This window comes from Leptosomus discolor, chromosome 10 (assembly GCF_034619465.1).
Source record: "Leptosomus discolor isolate bLepDis1 chromosome 10, bLepDis1.hap2, whole genome shotgun sequence".
In the NCBI taxonomy this organism is placed as follows: domain Eukaryota; kingdom Metazoa; phylum Chordata; class Aves; order Leptosomiformes; family Leptosomidae; genus Leptosomus; species Leptosomus discolor.
This window is the reverse complement of record NC_141400.1, coordinates 21,282,789-21,305,611: the sequence shown is the minus strand read 5'-3', so window position 1 is coordinate 21,305,611 and position 22,823 is coordinate 21,282,789. Positions and strand designations below refer to the sequence as shown.

Below are 22,823 nucleotides of genomic sequence, written 5' to 3'. Positions count from 1 at the left end.
CCTGCCTGGTAATTCTCTGTTGCCTCAGGACTCCTTCCTCATTTTTTTTGCTTTGTTTCCTTAGAAAAGTACTAAAGAACCTTCCCAGAAGCCTTCTCACTGTACCATCTACGTAGCAAAGAACTACCCACCATGGCAGCACACCACCTTGTCGTTTCTGCGCAAGCACTATCAGGTGGTCATCCTCTTGTGTTCCCTTGGGCTGCTTACCTGCTTTTTTGTGGGCTCTTCTTTCTGTCTGTAAAAAGCTTGTAAGCTGTAATTTGTGACCAGATTATTTAGATATAAGGCAAGATAGTTTTAATTTTCTTCATGCTTTTACAACTGTCAGATAAATTTTGATGCTTAATGAAAATGTCCCAAGGAACGTCATTGATTTGACAGTGTGATTTCATTGGGTTTTGACAATCTGAGTAAAAAGTGGCCCATCTTCTGTTATTTTTTCATTTGTAAGTGCTTTAACTTACATGGGGCGACTGCTGAGAGTGGCTTTTGGCATCTTGGTGAACTAGCCCCAGCTTGAACAAATGGGTATTGTAGCTGATAGGTTAGGGAGTCATGACCGTGTGGTGTTGGGGTAAACCAGTGGTCCTTGTGTGAAACTTGATTGGGGGTATTAAACTTTGGGCATTCTGTAGTCTTTTCTCTGCATCAGCGTTAAAATCTGCTGTTTGGTCTGATGCACTAAATAGGGTTGTTGCAATTATCTAAATTTTGAATGTGACCCCCAAGTCGTTCAGGAAGCTAGCACTTAAAATGTGGGTGTGATAAGGCTTAAGTGTGGATTTAAGTTGCATTCTGGTCAAAAATGTAATTATATTAATATATAGTCACCAGAAAGAACAAAGGAAATGCAGAATAATACTGAGTTGCCTGAATGGCAGTAGTTACCCCTTTTTTTGTCAAAGTTTTAAAATTTTAATTTTGAAATGTTTCAAAGGGATGAGAAAAATGATTATTTGTGGAATCAATGATGACAACAAACCTTGCTGGTGTTTATGGGAAAACATGAAGGGTGTAGGATGTTAGAGGGCAAGTTTTTTTAATTATACCTGGCCTTTTTAATGGCTATTCATCAATGTTTAGGTTGGTGGAGGTCAGCTGCCAGATAATAAAGTAATTGCCAGTGAGCTTAACACCTTGCCAGAGCTGAAGAAGTACATGAAGAAGGTCATGCCTTTTGTTGCCATGGTTAAGGTAAGTGTCAGAGGGACAGCCCTTGTATGGAACGGGCTTTTGTGCCTGAAAGGTCGGACAAAGGCAACGATAATCTGTAACTTGGTGCATGGGTATCGTTGTTCCTTTATTTTGTCCCTGGATCTCCTGCTTACATTTGACTTCAGTCTCTGTTCTGCCCCAAGCTTATTTGGCATCTTCATGTTTTTGTTCATAAACTGCTTTGACATCTCTGGGAGAAAGATAAAATACAAATGTCTCTACGTGAGCTCTGGGTGAGCTAATGGTCTAGTTGGGGCTTGGTGGTGTGTGTGTTTTGCAGGTGATGGCATCTGTGCTTCAAATACATGCAGATTCCTTGATATTTGAAATGCATCATATCTGACTTTTCCAGTTTTCCATGCTGAAATGAGAATAAGGGGTTGCTCTGGAGACATAAAAATGCTGAATGCTTGGAAGTTAAGAGCAAGGCTAGAGGTTACAGATGGCAGTATGTTTGAGGGAGGGGAAAAAGGGATGTTCCGAGCCCCAAATGGAATTTTGTGTATCGTTCTTGTGTTTTTATCACTAATATGCTGATATTTCATTAGGATTATTTTCCCAGAGTCCTGCAAACCTATGAAATCTTGGTTTGCATTTTTTTAAAATAAGCTTTTCCTTCTGCTTATTCTTTGCTTCTTGGACCTTCCTAGTTGCTAAATTGAATTTTTAGCTGCAAAGAATAGGCAAAATTTTAAATAAAAAAGGGAGGGCAGAGTAGGATTTAAAACCTTTTTGACTACTTCCTATGATCTGTAGAAGTTGAGAGGGATTAGTAATGGAAAAAATCTCCATGAGCGTAAAGCTCCTTCTGCTTCAGCTTTAGCTTGGTTTTTAAAATGCATGTAATGATGTCTTCTATCAGTGAGCTTTGTCGTGTCTTGTAAATGGAGGTGCTCTCTTGCCCTCTCTAGGGTTGTTCTAGCCATTCCTTTCCATGGCAGCTCAGGAGCCTTCAGAGGGACAGAGCATACAGAGCAGCTCCAGGGCGTCCCGTGTAGTTTGTAAAGAGCCGTAGTGATGTGTTAGATCAACTGGTGCGGCTGGGAAAAGCCAGGCAAGCTTTCCATCCTGCAAGTGTCAGGTCTGAAATGCCCTGGGTTTTGATGGCCTTAGTCTGGCGATAGGTAGCCATCCTGGTGTGCAGGGGGGTGGGTTGGCACGTGGGGGCTTGCCCGATCATTGATCCTTTCGCTTTTAAAGAGCAGCCAGCAGTTTCACATAGATGTGGAAAGATCTGAGCCCAGACTCCCTAGATCAGTATGTTTGTCTTTGAAAGCAGAGTACAAGGAGCGGTTCTGCTTGTGCTTCCTACTCGTCAAAGGAGGGCTTAAAAGTTGAAGAAACTTTGTGATTTACAAGGGGAAGCAATTGAGTGTTAATGTAGGGAATCTGTCCCATTAAACTGACAAGGAAACCACAGCCATGCTGAGTCTGACAAAGCAGAGCTTCAAAGGAGGCAGCTGGCTCAGCATATGAGAGCAAGAAAGGGACAGATTAAATTCCAAAGAGGAAGTTCTGTTTCAGTTAAAAAAAAAAAAATTCACTTGGTATTTGTATTGCCTTTAATACTTTGCCTCTTGTGACTGTTGCTGTTGGCTTTCTGGACTAATTAAGTTGCTTTTATGTTAACATATAAAGTAGTTGTTATTTCCCTGCAGAGAACTTGTTTTACAACTGCTGTGAACATGTCCAGTTGTTGTAGGCTTGTCCTTTATTTTAAACTAGGTCATCAGGCTGCATTTCCTGCTGTGAAATACCACTGAAATGCTGACTGACTTTGTGAATTCTCAACCTGCACATTAAGTAGGGATTATAAATAACTGTGAATGTCAAACACCTTTTCAATTCTATATTAAAAATGTGTTCTAATTGCTCTTACTCCTCCCATCAGTGTCACTAACTCCCTGTAGAAGAAGCCCTGTTACAAGAAAATTATTGCTCCTACGTTAGCATGTTGTGCCAGCAGAGAGCTCTCGTATTTAACAGCCTGTTCTTTTTATGACTAATGTAGATAGTGTGCCCGTTTGAAGCATCGTTCTGCTTGCAGCGTTCAGAGGGTTTTAATGCCTTTTTTTTTACCTCTCTGGCAGGAAAATCTGGAGAAGAATGGTTCACGTGTTCTTGATCTGGAGCTGGAATTTGATGAACGGGCAGTGCTCATGGAGAACATTGTCTATTTGACAAATTCCCTGGAGGTTGGTACATATTTGGCGTATTTATTGCTTGGTTTTTACTGGGGTGGCTGCAGGACCAGCCTTTCCTAAGGCGCTCTACGCCTGTTTACATCCACTTCTGGGTGGGCATTGCTCAAGTAATAGTTTATCAACATTCTGTATGTTGATCTTGCTGTTTAAATTTGTCTGATACAGGTGTATAAATCTGTTAAATATAGGCATGAGACACAGTGGTAGGTGTGTGGTATACAAACTGTGAACTGTTCCCACCAGACAGAGGTGGGTTTTACTGCGGTACTGCTTGTGTCTGCGACAGTGAAGTCCAGTGACACTTCTGAAGAGACATTTTTCTCTGAGCCAACCAGTATCTTACATTTTTTTCAGCTGAAAATTACAAAGAAGGTGTTTCAAGGCATTGGTAGCAGTAATGGTCAGAGTCTTTAGCCTTGTGTCCTTGGACTCCTACAGTGCCACGTTTACTGTAGCAGATTACCTTGCCCTCCTCATGGAGCAGGTTCTGGGCAGGCCTTTCCAAATCCTGCTGTGTAGTGAGATGGATGCCAGTCTAGTAGCAGTGATGCTGCTTCGTACGTTAACCAGGTTTAGTTCAACAGACTTTGTGTTAATGTGGGCACGGCTCGGGCAGGTTGCGTTTGAAAAAAAACAATGAACCAAAAATCCACAAACAAAAAACCCCTCCCAAACAAACCAAAACAAGACCAAAAGCAACTGTTTCAAGAATTAGAAAATATATATGTTGCAAAACTTCATTCTGTAACCTGTACAGCATGAAACAAATGTGGCTTTGTTGGGCTTGTCCCGTATCAGAGTGAAGACAAGAGCAAGCAACAGCTTTTATTTAAAATATCTGTAAAGCTGCAAAACCCACTGAACGGGGGGAGGGAGCAGTTAAACAGCAGATCTTTCATGTGGGAGAATCTGGAGAAACTCGGGAACTGGGCTGTCAAGTCTCCTGAAGTTTAAGAGGGGCTGTCAGATGCTGTACCAGGGCAGAGCTGTGTGAGGTGGGGCTGGCTGGCCGTCGCCTCTGCTGCGCAGGACGCTGGGGCTCCTGCGGGGCTGTCAGGATTAATGTCGGCTTCAGGGGATGGGCTGTCACTGCGAGCGAGCGGTGTTGGGTGCTGACCTGCCCGGAAGGAGTCGCCCATATGGGACGTGATTTGGCAAGCAGGGGGAAGCCGTCCCTCTCAGCTCAGCTCTGCTGCGTGTCGGTGTTGTCCCCCCTCGCATCCTCCCCCACGCTGCAGCCCCAGTTTAAAAGGCTTTGAGGACGGGTGGCTGCTGGGCAGAGGACCCTCGAGATGGCTGGGGGGAGCCTGGAGCGAGGGACCTGCGGCGGGAGGCTGAGGGGAAGGTCTTGAGGAAATCTTCCACTCCTTGGAGAGCTACGGGCGATAAAGCCAGTCTCTTCCTCGGGGCTGGGCTGGCGTCAGGCAGGGACAGGAACCGGGGGCTGCTGCCGTGAGGCTGGGGTGGGACGTGCCGGGAGGGCAGTGGTGTAGCCTTGGACCAGGCTGTCCACAGGGGCTGGGGCTCTCTGTCCTCGGAGCCTGGCTGGGGGGCACTAGTGACTGGTGGGCACTAGAGATGGGCAGTAGTGACAGGTGGGCACTACTCTGCTTCGAGCAGGGGGTAGGTGACCCTCAGAGGTCCCTTCCAAACAGCATTTTGTGGTTTTGGGTGTGCTGTTGTTGCCTTGTGTCAGTGCACGATTGCTTCCCGCTTTACTACGTAGACAGTTGTTTGACAGGTGTGTAACTGCTCTTGATCCCTCCAAAATGGTTCAACTCCTCTTTATTCCCCCCTCCCCCTGTTTTCTTTTTTACAGCTGGATCACATTGAAGTAAAGTTTGCTTCTGAAGCAGAAGATAAAATAAAAGACGACTGCTGTCCTGGAAAACCATTTTCCACATTCAGGACGGAGGTAAAATCAGAAATTCAGATATGGGAAGTCTGAAAACTTACTTTTAAAAAAACGCACACAGGAGCGAATATGCCACTTAAACTTTCGTCAGACATGAACATGGGATTTATTTTGCCTGTGACCCAACACCCCTTCAAAACAAGAAACATTTCCTGAAGCAACTGTGATTTTTTTTTTTCCTTCCTCTGTATAGAGCCCTGAATGTGACTCTGATTTTGCCTCAACTTAAAGGTTCTTCCAGTCAGCACAATTTAATGATTTGACCTGGAGACTGTTAAAAACAAGCGAGAATTTGCATACTCTGATTTGTTTCTTTCAGCCATCTGCCTGAGCTGCTGCTGTTTAGATAAAGTCGATTTTATCCTGGTTAAAACAGACCAAAACCAGAGAATTGGGACGGTCTCGTACAAGTATGGCTGAATCTCACTTCACCGCTGTTATTTAGAAACTGCGGTGCTGCTTATTGTACTTGTTTTAAAGCATCACAAACTTCCCAGTGAAACTTTGTGTTACGTGTTTGCTGAATCCTAAAGTGGTTTTTAATACTCTTGTTGTTTATCTGTTAGTTTATAGTGGGCTAATAATTTCCGTTCAGTTGCGTAAAAAGAAAACCTTTCAGGAGTATTGACAGCTGTCGTGGAATTGTGAAGAATTAGGCAGTAATATGTAGGAGATTAGTGAGACTACAACAGTGCTGTCACGTATGAATATTTCTAGCTCTAATGCTTTTCAACAGTAAAAAATGCATTGAATTCCCTAAATATGTCCTGAAAACTTGTGCACCCTCTGGCTTGTACTTTAAGGAGTTAAGGGCGTGCTTGCATCCCGCCGCGGGGAAGGCAGTATGTGTGAATGAAGTTTATTCCCCCAGAATCTTTGTTGATAGAAGATGTTTGTTTGGTTTAGTCTCCTGTTTCCTCTGAGGCTGGGATCATGAACACAGGTTCTCCTTTAACACTTGTGTTCACTGTCTTATAGCCCAGCGTGTCTGTGTTTTTGGTGAACCCTCAGCCATCAAACGGCCACTTCTCCACAAAAATTGAAATCCGGCAAGGAGACAACAGAGAGACGGTGATCAGACGCTTGATGAAGATGGACAGAGGGATCAAAGGTGAGGTGCCAGCGCAGGTGTACAGCTGTCATACACCGATCAGCTTCACGTTTCCAGGAGAGAAGGAAACAGAAAGCTGCTGAGGTTGGTGCTTACAAAGGAGCAAGAAGTTTTGTGTTTGAATCCACAAGAGAAGAGAGAACATGCGAATAAGCAGGCTTTTCTGGGGGTTTTCCTCACTAGTCTGCTCTGCCACTGGCACACGGAAACCTGGTTTCAGCCAGAGGTGGATCTCGGTGGTATTTCCCCTTGTGAGTTTCCAAGAAAAGGAGTTAGTCCTGTAGCCGGTCATGCACAGCTTCTGCCACTTCTTTTTTGGAGCCCAGGGCTGAAAAAAAAAAATTTACCAGATTTCTTTTTCTATTTAGCCTAAGGTAAATTAATGTAACAGCTGCTGTGTTGGCTTCTCATAATTTCAGTTTAAATGTTTGAGATGTCTTGGCAGTCTAAAGGTGGTCTTTGTAAGTAGCAGTATTTCGGGGCAGCTGCTTTTCCTTGATTGTTCTTGGAAATAAGCAATGTTTTTTTAGCCTCCTTGTTGATAATTTTAATATTCCTCACTTTTCCACCTGCTTGGAGAGGTGTTTCAGGAAAACACAGAACAGCATGATGAAATTCCATGTCGGGCATTGTGGAAAGAAGCATTAAGTTTCTGGGCAGTGCAATGAATGAAAATAGCTCTCTTAAAGCAGCAGCAGCTGTGTTTTTGTTGGAGAGTGCAGGAATTAAGAATCAAACAAATCTGAAGCACTGTGAGCTGGGAGTAAAAGGAAAACTGGACCTCATCCAGCAGCTTGTGACGGCAGAGTAGGTTTTTTCTTCCTGTATCTTTTGACAGCTTGTGTTTATATTAGTGTTTATCTGTGGAACGAAGGCAGCTACGCGCTGATGGTGGTGTGCGCAGGGGGGACATATCGCAGAGCACGTGGGACACTGTGGGCGGGGGAGATGTGCTGTGCACATAGCAGATGTGTGTGCCTTGGGCTGGGTGGGTAGTTTGAAATGCTTGAAAACAAGCAAGGTGAAACAGGGACTGACTTCCTGCTGTCGTTTCCAGAAGGTGTCACTGTTCCGTTGGTGCACCGGGGCTGGAAGGTTGTGCTGTGAGCAAGGCTTGGCCGAGCGATCCCAGGCTTCCTGGAGACTTTGCTTGGGCTGCTTCGCAGTCTTTCATCAGTGTGCATTTTAATAGGGAGCTGTATTTAAGGCAACCTTTACTTTCCACTTCCTCCCAGTCTCTGACATTCATTCCTCAGAAAATGGCTATTCTTGCTCCTTTCTAAGCACAGACTTCAGCAGCTTTCTGTCTCCACTTCTCTCCTGGAAACGTTAAGCTGATCAGCGTAAGTAACTGTTCAGTTACTCGTAGCTGTCCCAGAGCCAGATAAGGCAAATCCAGTGCTCAGAGTGTGGTTCTGGGAGTTGGTATTTCTCAGTGGTTTATCCCCATTTCTCCTGGTAGCTTGCTGTGTAACCACTGAACGACACCTTTGCAGTGGGTGTAAATCCTAACGTGAGTGTTATTCCCGAGAGCATGTATTTCCCTGGAGAGCTACAGACATACCAAGGATCGAGCGTTGCTTCAGTTAGTTCAGCTGATGCCGCAGCTTGCGCGTAGCTCCCGTAGCCTGACTGACCAGGCTCTTTACTGCAGATCTCTCTAAAGTGAAGCTGATGAGGTTTGATGATCCTGTGCTTGGGCCCCGCCGCGTTCCAGTCCTTGGCAAAGAAGAAGCAGAGAAAACCCCAATTCTGGAGCAAGCCACCTTCCACATCGACCTGGAGGAGAAACGTGTTTGCGTTACCGAGAATGGCCTGACGAAGGACGTTGGTGACACACTTGTTTATCTGGTTTATTGAACTGGCGCATACCTGGCTTGATCCCTGGCAGCGGGAAAGGTCATAGAGGGACTTTGAAAGCACCTGTAATGAACAGAGATGGGAATTGGTTCTTTTTTAAAAAAAAAAAAAGCCCACCCAAACCAACCTGATTTTGCATGCGAGCTCACCCCTCCTCGTCTAAATGCGGATATAATAAAATTATTTTCCTCTGGCCCTTTGGCTCTTCTTGAACAGAAACAGTTATCCTGAATGTTAACGTGGCAAATCTTCCTTTCCAGAAGCAAACTGGAGTACCACACTGAGCATTCCTCTCCCCGCTAAGTAGGCAAGGGTCTGGGTAGAGCAGCTGGTTGTCGATCTCCTGCTGTGGAGGGGAAGAAGTTACTTGCACACCTCTGTGTTTTACTGTCCAGTAGCCCAGGCGGCTCAACACCATCAGGGCACTTTTACACAGACTGGCCCCTCGGGAGTGACTCGGTGCCAGAGAACTCTTAGGCAAGAGTTAAACACGAAGGTTTCCGTGCTTCTTGGCTCGCAACGGGAGCGCCTGTAGTGATCGCTGTTCAGGACTGACTTTTCCTTCCTTTCTCTTTCATAAAACTATTCCTAAATCTATTTTAAATAGAAAGGTTAGGTGTTCTTTTCATAGATTTTAAAGTGTGATGTTTTTGGTAATGCCAGGGCTATTGCAGGCTGCTTTTGTCCTGTTTTGAGTGATGAATTGTCACGTACAGCTTCAGGACTTCTGCCTGTGAATTCGTGCAGGTGGCTGGTGACACACAGGGTACCTTGTTCTGCGCCATTGCTCTTCGGCAGTTTCGCGGTTCTCGGTGCTCCGTATGCCTTAACAGTTGAACTTGCTCTGATAACGTTATGGTGTGGGGGGAAGGAGCAGTGCAGGAGCCCAAGACTGCTGTTCCGAGAGCGCCAGGCACTGCTGAGGGTGCCGCTCTCTGCCCCTCCCTTTATCGGCCCTGTGGAAAGGCCGGTTTCGTGTGTGGTTATGCAGCTTCCCTTTGCTATTGCTGCTCCCCAGTCCCGCTGAGCAAATACTCGTGCGGGTCTCTCAAAAGGTTTGCTTGTCAAGAGAAAAAAACGTGATTCCGTAGTCAAAGTGAGTCCCTGGGCGCTGGGGATTGGCTGGTGGAGGGGTCAAAGCTGAATGCTCCTGCTGCTGCAGGGTCTGGGGAGAAAAACTTTGCCAGCCCTGACCCTGGTGGGTCCTTTACAGTGCTGGAATACCGATGGGCAAGAGGAGTGTCTGTGGTGGGCAGAGGTGTCTGCTTGCTGGCCCAGGTGAGCTTGTCCCTCGGTGCACCGGACCGCTGGGCAGCTGGTGGTGCCTCCTTGGTGTGGCTCTGGGGGAGCAGAGCCCTGGCCGCAGCACCGCGGGGGCAGCCGGAGCCACGGGGACCTGGCCGCAGCGGTGCGCTGGCCGCATCCCCTCCCCGCTGCTGCCAGGGCTCGGCTCTCTGCTGAAGGTTTGCTCTCGTGTAGTCTGAGCGAGTTCCCTTCCAAGCTGGAAAATCGAACCCCGCGCACGTATCCAGCGCTGCTCGTCATGTGTGGCTGTTGGCAGGGCGTGCGGTGAGGGGCCTGTGCTGGCGCTGCTCTGGTGCGTCCCCGAGAGCCCCGTGTCTCGGTGCAGTACGGGGCTGTTCCACACCCAGGTACCGTCTGGATTTCCTGCTCTAACAGCTGCTTTCCCGCGCAAGGGGTTGGAAGGGAGAGAAGTGCCCTCGTGCTTCCTCCAGAGCTGGGCCCCCTCTCCCTCCAGCCAGCCGGACTGCCCCAGCATCTCCCCAGCGGCGGCGGGGAGAGGAGGTATGTCCTGTGTCCGCGCTGCGACTGTTGTGCCAGGAACAGGAGCTGCTCTGAACCCTGCACTTGCTGGAGGAGGAATTGCGGCCACCAGGGTGGGAAGTTTAAATATCCTCTGTGCCTGGAGACTGCCGTACCCCACTGGGTGAGCTCCATGACAGCGTGGTGCTGCGCTCGGGTTGGCGCGGGGTGAGGGCTCTGAGGAAGCCTGACAGATTACAAGTGGTGAGGGGTCGCTGCACTCATGAAAACGGGGGTCTCGAGCATCGCCCTTGTTCGGCCAGCTCCTTTGGGCAAATTGGCTCGAAGGCTGCGGGCAGAAGTCCCTTAGGGGAGACAAGGAGGATTTGGGGGTTCCAAATAGGTGGAGGCGGATGTGAGATTTGCTCTGTTGTCTCCAGACAAGAAGGCTGACACTGGACACGTGAGGCAATGCCTTGTGGAACGGGAACCCCTGTGCTGCCCCTTGACACTGGTCAATGGATGTTCTTCCCATGTACGAGCGTTTCCATCACCACCAGTGCTCCACAGAGAGCAGCCGAGGGTCAGATGAAGTGAGCTGATCAGAAAGGTTTCCTTAATTTCCTTGCACAAAATCACCTTTATTTCCAAGCAGCAGGGATTACAGCAATAAAAATTGAATATATTAACAAAGAAGCAGCCAGATAATCTGAGTAGATAAACATTAGATCAGAGTTTTAGAACAATAAATATTGTTTCCTTACTCTTTCATAGTATGTTGGTTTTTTCCCTTTCAGCAGCTGCCCCGAGAGCAAAGACTTCCCCACAGACATTTGGGAGAGCTGGTTCGTACAGTGAGGGCGGGTGGGTGCTGTTCGGTTGCTTGGTTGGTGGTTGGTTTTGGTTTGGGTTTGGTTTTCCCCCCGCCCCCCCCCGCCATGAGGGGCAAGCTAAACAAAGGTGCTATTTCTTATAGTCTCAGTGTTCAAGTGAATCAGCCAAACTGATTGTTGATGAGCAAGATAGAGCTAAAAAGCTGGGATTTTTTTCTGTGATGGTTTGTTGGCTTCCAGGAGATGTCACTGCTATGCTGGTTCTTGTGCGTGTTTCCCCAGTAGAAACTAGTAACAGGGTAAAGAGGCTTCCTTGGTGTTAAATTTCCCACCTTATTAACAAAATTCTGGCCTTACTTAGTAGTTTTCATGTTATGATTTTACTTGGAGAAATCTGGAGAGGAAACCTTTTTTCTCCTTTTTGACTGAGCTGGTTTTTGAAGTAGGTCAATTCACAGCCATAAGGAACAGGGCTGTTGCTCTCATTTCCCAGCTGCTCCACTTCCCTGCTGCAGCACATGGGATGTTTCCGTGGCTTTCTGTGCCCTTCGGCCCTCCTCTCTTCAGGAGAGCGCACGGATGCTTTTCTCTGAAATGTTGTGAGGCATAAATAAGGATTCCTGCAGAGGGAAGTTAAAATAATTTGGAAAAGTTTGGAGGAACAGTGAGTGCCAGCAGCTGCACTGCCTGACGCCGGGCTGGACGGAGCCTGGCGCAGCACAGCGATGCCAGCGGTGGACAACCCGCTCAGGACAGCGCAGACTTATTTCTTCCCGCAGATGTTTTCCAGAGCAGCGGGAGCTCATCTCCGTGGTGCCGTTCTGCCCATCGGCACGTGCCGGAGCAGCGACAGGTTTGGGTCGAGCCGCCTCCTGCGTGTGTCCAGCCAGGAGCCGCTCACGCCATGGAGGCGGCAGCGACTGAGGTGCCATGAGGCCTGTTCCTTCCCTGGGCCTCTTCTGCGGGTACTTGATCAGTTCGCCTTGTTTTGAAGATGAAATGCAGCCCCTGGGTGAGTCAAATCTCTGCGGGCCCTAGCGAGGTGCTGGGCCTGGGTCGGGCTGTCCCAGCCAGGAAGGTGCCCTCAGCCGCCCCGCGGGCAGGCCGAGGCCGCGCTCCGCTTCCCCTCAGCCGGGCTTGGCTCCGGCCTTCGGGCGTCGAACGTGGGAGCCTCCCGCTGCCGGGGCGGGGGAAGAGGGGGGTGAGGAGCGGTCCTGGTGGTGGGGAGCTGGTGTGACGTCAGCGTGGTGATGTCAGCGTGGTGATGTCACCTGTCCGTGTGCAGGGGCTGCTCCTGGGCCTGGCTGGAGGCCGCTGCGCTGCGGGCAGGGTGGGTGTCACCGAGGTCCCGGTGCTGTTTATTCCTCATCACCTGAGGACGGGGCTTCTCCTCCCTGGTCTGTAGGAAGGAGCCGGGTCAGGAGCCCCATCCTCGGCTGACGTTATAAATAATCTGGCCCATAAAAAAAAATAAATCTACATGGCAACCATATAGCTGGTGAGGAATGGGTGCTCACTGGTGTGTATTGCACTGTAAAATACCTCTGTGGCGAGACTTGGGTAGGGCTCCTCTTACTCAGGAATTCAGTTCAAAGCAGTTTATTAATCTCTCCAGGCTTTGCAGGCAGAAGAGAGAGAATTATTGACTCTGTGGCACCAGCAAAGTGTCCAGAATCTATTATTTTGTTTAAAGCAGAAACAGTTATTCTTCAGCAGTGCCTTATTGTGTCAGAAGGATTGCGTGACCTCTGGTGAATTATTTTCCACTGAAGTGGGGAGCAGCAGAAATCATCATGCAAGAGCTGTAGATGCACGTGGCTGCCGAGCTGGGGAGAGCTGCCCGGGAACAGCGACCAGTCAGGTGGGTCGAAAATGGCCTCTTTTAGATATTTGCACCTTGCTGTTGAGGATCATCATTGCGATCGATCGGTTCTTGAACTGTCTGTGTCGGGTAAACCTGTCCTGTCACATGGGCAGTGCCCTGGACTGCTGGGGATGGGGAGCACAGCGAGAGACCAGAACCTTCCACCCCAGAAAATCCGCTATCAGCCCTTGAAGCCCTGTCCAGCGAAATCGTAGCTGGTGTGCTACGTTCCCAGAAGGACTGGGGAGCCGGAGACCTGACCGCCGCACTCCCTCTGGCATCCAGGAGGTAATTTGTGGTGACACGGCTGTGAGGTGCTGAAGGCCTTCTGGGTATCGTGATTTGCTCTGGAAGCCCTCGTGCCTCGCCATTGATGTGGAGGTCGGTGGTAGAGGTGAGCGTGGAGCTCAGTGGCGAGGAGGCGCAGGAGCAAGCAAATCCTTGAAAGGGAATGGGTATGAAGTAAAGCAAAACGGTAGCACTAATCCCATGAATCTTCTTTCCTCCTCCCCAAGGTCACTCCAAATACGTAGCGTGTGTGTGATTGAAAATAGGTGGGAGCTTTTAGTTTTACGTGTTAGTGTTCCTGTCCCCAACGCCCCGCAAAGCGCCAGGGGAGCCCGTGGTGAGCCGGTGCGGCTGCCGCTGCGGGGGCTAGATCACTGGCCTCTTTGCTGTCTGCACCAACAAGGCAGTTTGCGTGCGTTTGCGTGGCCACTGCTCACCCTGAACCCCTCCGTGCTTCCTGCAGCAAAGAAACGCTGAGGTAACAGCGAGCTTGCACCCGTTCCTGCTGCCTGTCCCACCCGTGGTGCCCTGTCACCAGCTGCTGTGACCCAGGAGGGCTGGGCAGTGTCCGCCGCAGCCTCTCCGCAAGCCATAGCGTGGCCCCATGTGCTCCAGGGGTCTGCAATGCCCCCGCCGTAGGCAGGCCTCCGTCAGCGAAGCCAAAACCCCCAGCACGGCCAAAAGCTGCCAGCAGGTAAATCTGCATTTATCTGTGGCGCAAAAGGGATTCGGTTGCTCCTCTGATCTTTAAGCAGCGGCTGCTGGAGTAATTTCTGATCCATTAAGTGGAGGTATGTGTCTGATAGGAAGAATTTTTATTTCTTTTGATGTTTTATTTCTTTAGTAGCAGATTGGGTTTTCACGTCCTTTTTCTCCTCTTTGGCGCGGGCGTCACATCACTTTCCTCCAGGTTTCTTTTCTGTCTTTCATAATGTGTGAGGAGGAGAAAGCCGTCGCCGCTAATTTGCATTGTGGACGCGAGTTGGATTCAAAGGCTCGGAGCACTTCGGCAGCGCTTTCCGAAAATAGTTCTTGGGGTTTTGTCCTGACACCACTCTAAAAGCCGGGCTGCTTATTAGATGTGTATAATGCTCCTTGGCTGAACACTGGGAGATGGGGTTTGCAGGCGCCTGTTGGACCTGAACCAACCGAGGGGGCGAGGCAGCCTGGGCTGGGGCGGTGGCAGTGCCGGGGCCGGAGGGTCTGCGGGAGCCTGGTGGTGCTGGGGGCCTCGGACCCGGCTCTGGGCAGCAGGTCCTGCCTCGCACCTTTCCCCGCTCCGGGACCTCGTGCGGAGGAGCAAACCTGGGCTTTTGATCCGCTTTCCCAGCTGATGCTGTTTTGTTTCTGTTTTGGCTGGGTCAGCTGCATGGTGAGAGCTGCTGTGGGTATGGGGGGCACAGCGCTGACCTCCAAACCTCCGCCCAGCCTGGAGTACCCTTGGACGGCCCCGAGGACCCTCCTTCGGGGGGTTTCGGTCCCCTTGCCATGCCAGCTGCTCTCGCAGCACAATCCAGATGGTCTCCTCGTCACAGCGGCGGGGGGCTGAGGGCCACTTATTTCCCAGCTTTGGCGTTTTTAAAGAACTCGCTGAAACGCTGCAGGGGTTTTGCAAACAGGGACTCACCGATGGGCTTAACAGAACGGGAAGCATCACGTTGTTATAACAGTACAGCGTTTAAAGCGCTGCTGCTGCTGTTGTAAAACAGATTTAAACCACATGATTCTGTTACAAAGATCCGACAGCTTTGGTTCTGCTGGAGACGGTGTATGTGCTGGATGGATTTGCCCCCAGCTGCAAAGAAAAGGCAATGCGGATGGATTGCAACAGACTGCGATGGCAAAGCGCCGCTGAATTTTCTTCAGGCGAGAGAGAGAAAGCTGAATGCCCCAGTGGGAGCCGCTGCCCTCCTGGGCGCTCCAGGCGGGATGTGGCTCGGACTTGTGCCTCCTTTCTTTCTGCTGGAACAGCGTTCCGCAGGCTTGGAAGTCTCGCTGCCGTTGGGGATACAGCTGGCAAAGGCTTTTCGTTCCTCCAGGTAACAGCACCAGTTCAGCTGGCGGAGGAGGTGACACCTGTCCCCACGTGTGGTGGGACTCAGTCCAGTGCTGGAGGGAGCGTTTGCCGTAAATACAGGGGATTTGTTGGAATCAAAGCGAGGTTTTGAAGTACAGACACGCAGAGCAGTTAGAAAACGTCCCTCTTTTCCTCAGGTGCGAATCTGCTGGGCATCTGAGAACTTCAGCTCAGTTTTTCCTCTCTAGCAGCCTTAAGAATTTTGGGACATGGTTTGTTGCCCAAACGCACTCACCCTGCTGCTGGAGCTTGGCTGGGGGTGCTGACGTGCCCTCGGTGGCCTGTGCCTGGGGTGCAGCTGGGCTGGGTGCTGTGGACAGTGCCGGTGCCTCCGCTGCGGGCTGAGCCGGGGAGAGGCGCCAAATGTGGGCTGGTCTCTGCGGGAGAGAGCTCTGCCCTCGTGGGGGACTTGGTTGGGCACCCCCTGCCCCAGCACGGAGCTGCAGCAGTGCCCAACCCCTGGGAGTGCGGCCCTGGGTCTTGTCAGGATGACGTGAAAAGTGCATTTGGGGCTCAGTCCTGGAGAAGGTGGATCCTACCCACCGCCCCCACACGCTGTTTGCACTAGCATGTGCAGGATCCTGCGGCCAAATTCCTTTTTGATCTGAAAATCAGTTTTGTTTCCTTGATCTGCTTTTAAAGCAGAACTAACGCGTTCTAGGTGAGGAGCTGCCCTGCGTGGATGCAAAAGCAGCGTTTGTTTTATAATGGAACGGCAACTCCAAGCACCAACTCGCGTTTTTAAAGTGCTTTGTAAGAGCAGGGCCGTGTGTGTCTGTGCAGCTGCAGTAGTCGCAGAGCCCGGAGCAGAAGCTGTACGAGGTACGTCGCCGTGTAATTGGGCGGCAGGGGACAGGGAGCCCTTTCCAGTCAAGGGGGAGACGCAGCCAAGGGCTTGAGCATCCTCACCTCCCGCTTCTAGTGAAACATGTGGCTGGCCAGCACCCCTCGGATTCTGCCTTCCCTGTGGAAGGTGTACCAGGCAGAGGATTCCTGGTCCCAGGCTGAAATGAGCTACCCCAGCACCCAGGCACAGGGTGATTTACTGGATCGGGTCTGGATCTGGCCCGTGGGTTCCCTCTTGCCGTGGAGCGATCTCGGCAGCACGTGCAGGGTGAGGTGGAGAGGCTGGACCTTGGTTGTGCTGCTTGTGTAAACCCTGCTCGCCGTTCCCAGGGGACCCTCGGCGGTGCCTGGGCAGCGTTCCCGGCTGCTGCCAGTCGAGTAGCCTGAGAGCCGGAGCCCTGGGCTGCCACCAGACCCTGCGGGAGCGCTGCTGCTTAGCTGAGGGTGTCCTAGTTAACAAACCTCCCAGCGAGGGGGCCTGAGTCATGATTCCTTCTACCCATCCAGCCCTTCTCCCTCACCACCCACTGTGCAAAATGCCTTGTTTTTAAAAATAAAATGCAGGAGTATTTTACAGCAGTCTGTCTCTGCTGCTTCTCGTCCCCCTCGGTATGTTAAACCTGGGTACGATGCGCCATAACCTGGTCAGTTCAACCTGGGTACGATGCGCCATAACCTGCTCCTTCTGCCGGGTGGTCATGCCAGAGCAGTTTCCCGATCCAGCAGTGGCTTTGAGAGAGTGAACCTCAATTGCCAGCTTCAGCTGGGACTTGTGACCTGGCAGCTGGAGAGCAAAGCCCTTGTCCCCAGTACCAGGCGACCCTCCCCTCCCTTGGTGTTTGCTCCTGACTGGCGAAACAGCCACCCGAAATGAGACAGTGAAACTAAACGTCCCTGGGTTTTTTCATGCAAAAAGTTTTAATGGTGACAGAGTAGCTTCCACGGAGGCGTCCCGCACGCATCGGGCGCTGGGAGCTCTGCCCAGCCCCGTGTCTCCCCTGGGCGACCCCCCGCGCGCTGGCCGGCCGGTCTGGTGGGGCCCGGGTGCTGCAGGCGTTCCACCACCCACGCCGCCAGCGTGCCAGGGGCCGTGGTCCGTTCAGCCCCAATTTAATTAATTAGTCTGCTGGCCTAAACATTAGTGCTATAAACTTAGATGAATAAAATTCTGAAAACTCAGTGTCTTTAAACCTTTGTTTTCCAGGTACAGAGATACAAAATAAATATCTTGAAGATTAATACAAAACAGAAAGCTAGTGTCTTTTTGTTTATTGACTTCTCTCTTCTCCCTAAGAGTATGTTAAATTGAAAAAACCCTTTTAAAAAATGAACTTCACGTCGTGGAAAAAATATTAAGCGTCACTGGATTTGTACAAACCTGAACAATAAGCTAAATGCATGTATTTTATTTATTCTTCCTACCCATCACCAAATAAGAGCAGATTATATATATCTTACTGTTTCTAAGCATATACATGTAAAAATAGTCATTTCTGTTTTCTCCTTTATAGTGACATGGCTGTAACATTTCATTACAACGTTTGTGGGCTCAGTGCAGAGAGAAGACGACAAAACCCCCTGGGCTGTTAACACCGGGGATCAAGGTGAGCCACCCATCAGTGGTCGCCACTGCCTTTAACATTTATTTTGGTTGGAACTTTGGTATAAATAGACCTTTTTTCCCCACTTCCATTACACGTGTGGTCTTTGCCAGCCTGACCCACGGGCGGGACCTCATGTGCCAGCCCGCAGGGTGGTGTCTGATCCCTTCACAAGGGATCAGCTTGCGCAGGCTCCCACCAACCTCACTGGTAAGTCCCCATTGCTTCACCTGGGTGGTTTTGGGTTCCAAACACCGATTTTTATGAATATTTTGAAATGTTACTTTTTAAATGGGGGAGATACTGAGACTTACGGCAAAACCCCTGAAAAACTTAAAGCCTTACAGCTATTGCTACACTCAAAACATGCAGTTGCACAAATGAACTGCAGTAACTATAGGGCGATGAATAAACCTGAAATGACAGTAAATGTGCACGTTCCTGGGCTGCTCTGGTGTTCCCAGCATAAGTGCTTTGGGGCCAATGTTTGTGTTCCTCTTCCCTAGAGCTCAGGACGGAGCTGAGACGGGGTGATGGGCTGTCCCTGGGCTGGGGGCGCAACGGTGGGCTCGGAGGCGGCGAAGCCGGCCGGCTGCAGGCAGGGGGAGCTGCAGGGGTGGGGGGCTCTCTGTAAAGGCTGCCTGTTCTCTCAGGGTTTTTTTCCTCAAGCTCATTTCTTGAGTTTTCGGGGTCTAGAGGAGATGCTCGATGTTTCAACAGTTCTTGTCTTGCTTTGGTGGCTTATGAAAAACTGAACGGGATGAAGTCAGGCGATGGAATGCTGGGAAGCAGGTGTTCCTTGAAACCCTTGGTGGCTGAGATGTAGCGTGGATTGGAAGTCTGAATGCACTGCAGCCTTAAAGGTGTTCTTCTAATGAGTTAGAAAATGGACCTTTACCGGGGGAGAGCAGGGCTGCTGGGAGAGTGAGAGAAACACACAGCTGGTGTCCTGCACACCGTGGGCTCTCAGTAGCCTGTCAGGACCGGGATACCCTTTTCTTCTTTTCCTAAAGCCCCAGGTTCTTGGAATCATGTGGTTGTGTTAAAAAAACCAAACAAAAACAAAAAAAAACCCACAAAAAACCAAAACCCAAATCTCCTTGACTTCCATGTAGAAAGAGGAACCCTCGTGGCTGTAGGAGAAACTCTTGAGAGTGACTGTCAAAGGCTCAGTGACTGGAAGACGAACAGGAGTCAGAGCCAGGCAGGGTCTCTCTCACAGTCACGGAGCTTCCCCTGGCACTGCTCCTCCCTGGAGCTGCCTGTGCCCGAATCCAGCCTATGAAGCCTCCAGGCCGGCCGTCCCCTGCTCGGGCAGTGCAGTTGCTGGCCATGCCCGACCAGACGTGATGCTAAACGCTTCGCGTGACCACGGCGTCCTCTTGCATGACTCGCGTTTTCCAACGCGGGGCAGTCAGATCCCCTTTGTCACAGCCAGGACTGATCCCAGGGGACTTTCCATGGACCCAGCCGCGCTGGGGGAGAGCAGTCCTGAGGAGACCAGTCTGCCAGCGATGCAGCAGCCTGTTGCCAGCTGGAACAGCCTTGCAGAATTCCCTCCAGAGACTGAACATCGTCACTTCGACCTTCCTTGGGGCAGGTGGCGGGAGAGTCCCTTTGGGCCCAGCGCTCTGGAGTGGACTGGAGTGGAGGTTGCTCTGCGGTGAGTCGCTTCTGGCTGGGGCAGGGAGGCGCCCTTGGCACCAGGGATGTGGAGAGGGTTAGTTAACGTTATGTTTTCTTACCTCTGCTGTCTCTGCTCGTAATTTATCAGGAAACACGACTGCAGTTCAAGCTCGGGGGGAAGGTTACTTACTGAAGCACTCCAAGGTTTCTGCCAGGCAAGGCAGGCAATTAAAGCTGAGCTGATGAATGATCTGATTCGGGCTCCAATTCATTAACTAATCATAAGAAACGAGCAGACAGAAAATAAGCCAAATTCAAGAACTTGTGAGAGGTTCATTAATGGTCCCTCTGTCCCCGTGTGCTGCCGTGTGTGCTTTTCCAGAGCTCCTTTCCTGCTGACGTGATGCTCGGGGTGACCAGGGCCCGGTCAGCCTGCCTGCATCTCCAGCCAGGTGGGCAGAACAGCCTGGTTTCCTTACAGAGCTGCATTACGCTGCAGTGTGCCGCAGTTGCCTTTTGCCTTTCCTAATGTTGTTTTCTTTGCACTCTGTGTTTCAGGTGATGGGTTGTGGTAAACCAGAAGAGTGCAGGCTTGGGAGTCAGCAGGGCCAGGGCTTGGACCAGCCTGTCCGTACTGCTGAGAGTGCAGAGGGCAGACGTCCCTGGGGGGGAAAGGGGTGGCCTTCCCCCATGGGCCCTCCTGGCCAACTCAGGAATGACAAAACAGGGTCCTAGTGCTGATGTCTAACCTCTCTCCACTGGAGAAATGGGCTGAAGAGAGTCTGGAGGGTGGGAAGACAGGAGGGAAGTTAAATATATATATATATATATATAAAAAGAACAGAAACCCTTGAAGAGCTCGCCCACCTCCATGTAAAGCTACCACCCTCCTGCCACCATGTGATGCCTCCCTTTTCATTGCTATGCAATTAAAAAAAATAAAAATGGGATGGCAGCAGCCAGAGAAGGTCAGGGGTTCGGAACAGATCCTCCTGGGAGATGTGGTGAGCTGCAGGTCAGCAGCCCAGAGCTGAAACACAAAACGCAAAGCTCGCTCGTGCTCCAAGAGCCCGGGGCGGCGATGCTGCCTGTGGGTACAGGGGGTTGGAGTGGTTGTTCCAGAACAGTCGTTCTTCGTCTGGCGCACTTGGAGAGGTGCTCCCAGACAGACCAGTCGATGTCTTCCCCACCGTGATTGGCTTCTCTGTGTAGACAGGGGCCACTTGTGGGCATTGCCTCGCTCGGGGCTTGTGACAAAGCTCCAGGTGGTTCTGCCTTAGCCTGGGCTTTGGAAGGAAAAGGTCTGAGCTCTTGTCCTTCCTCCTTGGGGTGTTCCTTGGTGAAATAACGCAGTCCAGATGCTTCCTCCCAGGTGTTGCCAGGGGAGGAGATGAGGAGGCCTTGGCAGTTTTGCTCAGTGGGCTGTACCATGAAGCCAGTGGGCAGGTATGTCTGTGGGAACAAGACGCTTATTAGAGCTGTTGCTTTAAAATAGGTCTTTTTTTCAGTTCTCTCTCCCTACATATTTTGCATATATTTAGGGCACTTATCACCATAGCATCAAAGCACTGAAATACCCTGTGCAAGAAACTGAGACATCTGTCCCAAAATAGCTGCCTGCTCTTTTACCAAAGCACCTATTTCGCTGTCAGTCCTCCCTTTCCCTGCCAGTGCCCGTGACTCCGCCTGCGTGTGCACGAGTGTCAGAGCTTTCTCTGTCCCCACCAGCCTGATGCTGTCACTTGTCATGAGGCGGTGGGTTAAGGACCAAGTCCATGAGAGATTAATGGTGCTTCTTGGTCTATTTTGTGTCTTAAGACTTCAGGATTGTGTAATGGGCTTGAACGGTTTTGCAGGCTTCCCTGTGTGCATGGGTGCTGTGAAACCTTATCCTCTCACACAAGAAACAGCAATAAGAGGGTGGTTTTGTCCCACGGAAGGCAATATTCTGAACTGATGATGTGAGCGGTAGCTGGCTGTTGTGAGCCCAGAAAGACTTTATGGCTTGTTAAGTCTTAAGGCATGTTGAGCACCTTTTGGCTTTTCCTGATGCTCCTGGTGTCCCCTGAAGCTCCGCTCACCTGGTAAATCGGGCCAAAGGAGGTCCCGTCTTTCCTTGTGTCTGGGCTTGGTGGCAGGACCGAGGTGTGAGGAATGAAGCTGCAGCCGCTTCTCTCTGTTGCCGCCCGAGCTTTTTACTTTGCAGCCCCAAATCAAGCTCCAAGTTCTGCCTTGCTGCCTGCCCTCGCACGCCTGCCTCTCGTGAGAAAACCTGCCCCACTTGGAGATCAAATTATCAAGGTAATTTATTCAACGTGCATCTGTCTGAAGCCCCTGGCAAGTTATGGTTTGTGGTTTTCCTTTTGCCCCTCATCTCCAACTGCCTCTCTGCACGCAGATTGCACCGAGCTCCCTCTGGGCATCAGCGGGTGCTGCCGTGCTCCCTGGTCTCAGGGAACGCTCCGTCGGCGCTCCTGATGAAGCGGGCACCGGGGCTTGCAGGGCAGGGGTCGGCAATGCCGCGGTGCCTGCGCAGGGATCGGCCCGTGCCCCTCCCCAGGGCACAGCCAGCCTGCTCCCGCTCATCGCCCTGCTCGGCAGGGTACAACCGAGGCAGCCCCGACAGACCTCGGCTCTGCTACATTGGCCTGAGATGAGGACACTGGGTTTTGGGGATGGTGAAACGCAGAAGTTCCCCTTCCTTCCCTACACAACAGTCCCTGCCAGGTGTTCAACTGGGCTTCGCGTTTGCTACTGCTCCCTCTTTGCCGGCGTTTCCATCTGAATAACTAATTCTCACGTAGCTCCACCACCGGTGCCGCCGCCCTCCGCCAGTCTCGTGGGAGGTCGCTGGAGAATGCCTTAGGTACCTCGTCCGTGGCTCGCGGCTGGGGCACCCCAAGCTGTTTGGCCTCTTGTTAGCGTGCAGTAAGTGATCACATCTGGAGCTGGGTGTCAGCAGGCAGCCCTTCCTTCCCCTCCCAACCAACGCAGTGAATTACTGCCCGAGCTCGTCCTGGACGTACCCACTGCAATTCTGTTTGTTTCTGAATGTGCTTGGGAGAAGCAGAGGCTCTTGGTTATAGAGCCAGCTTGTGAGGTTTTCTGGTGTCATTTGAAAGGGATGAGAGGAGTCTTGAGCAAAGCACCGACACATCCTCTTCGAGATGCTCAGCTGTCTTTGAGGTGGTATTGCTGAGTCATGTTCACCCTCTTATTTGCAGCTTGCGCCGCCCTTTATACCTGGGCAAATGGCACATGTTCAGTTTGTCAGGATTCTTCTGCAGGAGCTTAAACAGTGACAGAGAGCACAAGGCGAAGAACTCATCTGTGCCATTGCTGGTTTCTGTGCTACCAACAGTCCCTGCAGGCAGACTCCAGCTTCCTGCTCCGCAAACAGAAAAAGTCTGAAAGAGGAAAAGAACAGGGGCTGTAGACTAGTGAATTATTTTATCCATTCCCTTTTCTTAGTTCCGGAAGAAAACGTCCTTCTCTGAGGCTGTGCCAGTGCCTCAGAGTTTCTGTTGACCAGTGGGGTTAATTGCAGGGGGTTTGTAGGCAGTTAACCGAGGATGTGATTTTGCAGAGTTCTGGATGAAGCACAGCTACTGCTGTT

At 50.8% G+C, this 22,823-nt stretch overlaps 1 protein-coding gene across 1 annotated transcript in view; it reads left to right on the top strand.

Moving 5' to 3' along the window:
- LARS1 (leucyl-tRNA synthetase 1) overlaps positions 1-8,503 on the top strand; it is a 30,815-nt gene extending 22,312 nt beyond the window's left edge. The window contains exons 27-32 of the mRNA XM_086470777.1: positions 65-175; positions 1,087-1,197; positions 3,309-3,413; positions 5,242-5,337; positions 6,316-6,448; positions 8,103-8,503. Coding sequence (XP_086326903.1) covers positions 65-175; positions 1,087-1,197; positions 3,309-3,413; positions 5,242-5,337; positions 6,316-6,448; positions 8,103-8,308 — 762 coding nt within the window. The 3' untranslated portion in view covers positions 8,309-8,503. The remainder of the gene's footprint in view (positions 1-64; positions 176-1,086; positions 1,198-3,308; positions 3,414-5,241; positions 5,338-6,315; positions 6,449-8,102) is intronic.
- The last annotated feature ends 14,320 nt before the right edge of the window (positions 8,504-22,823 follow it).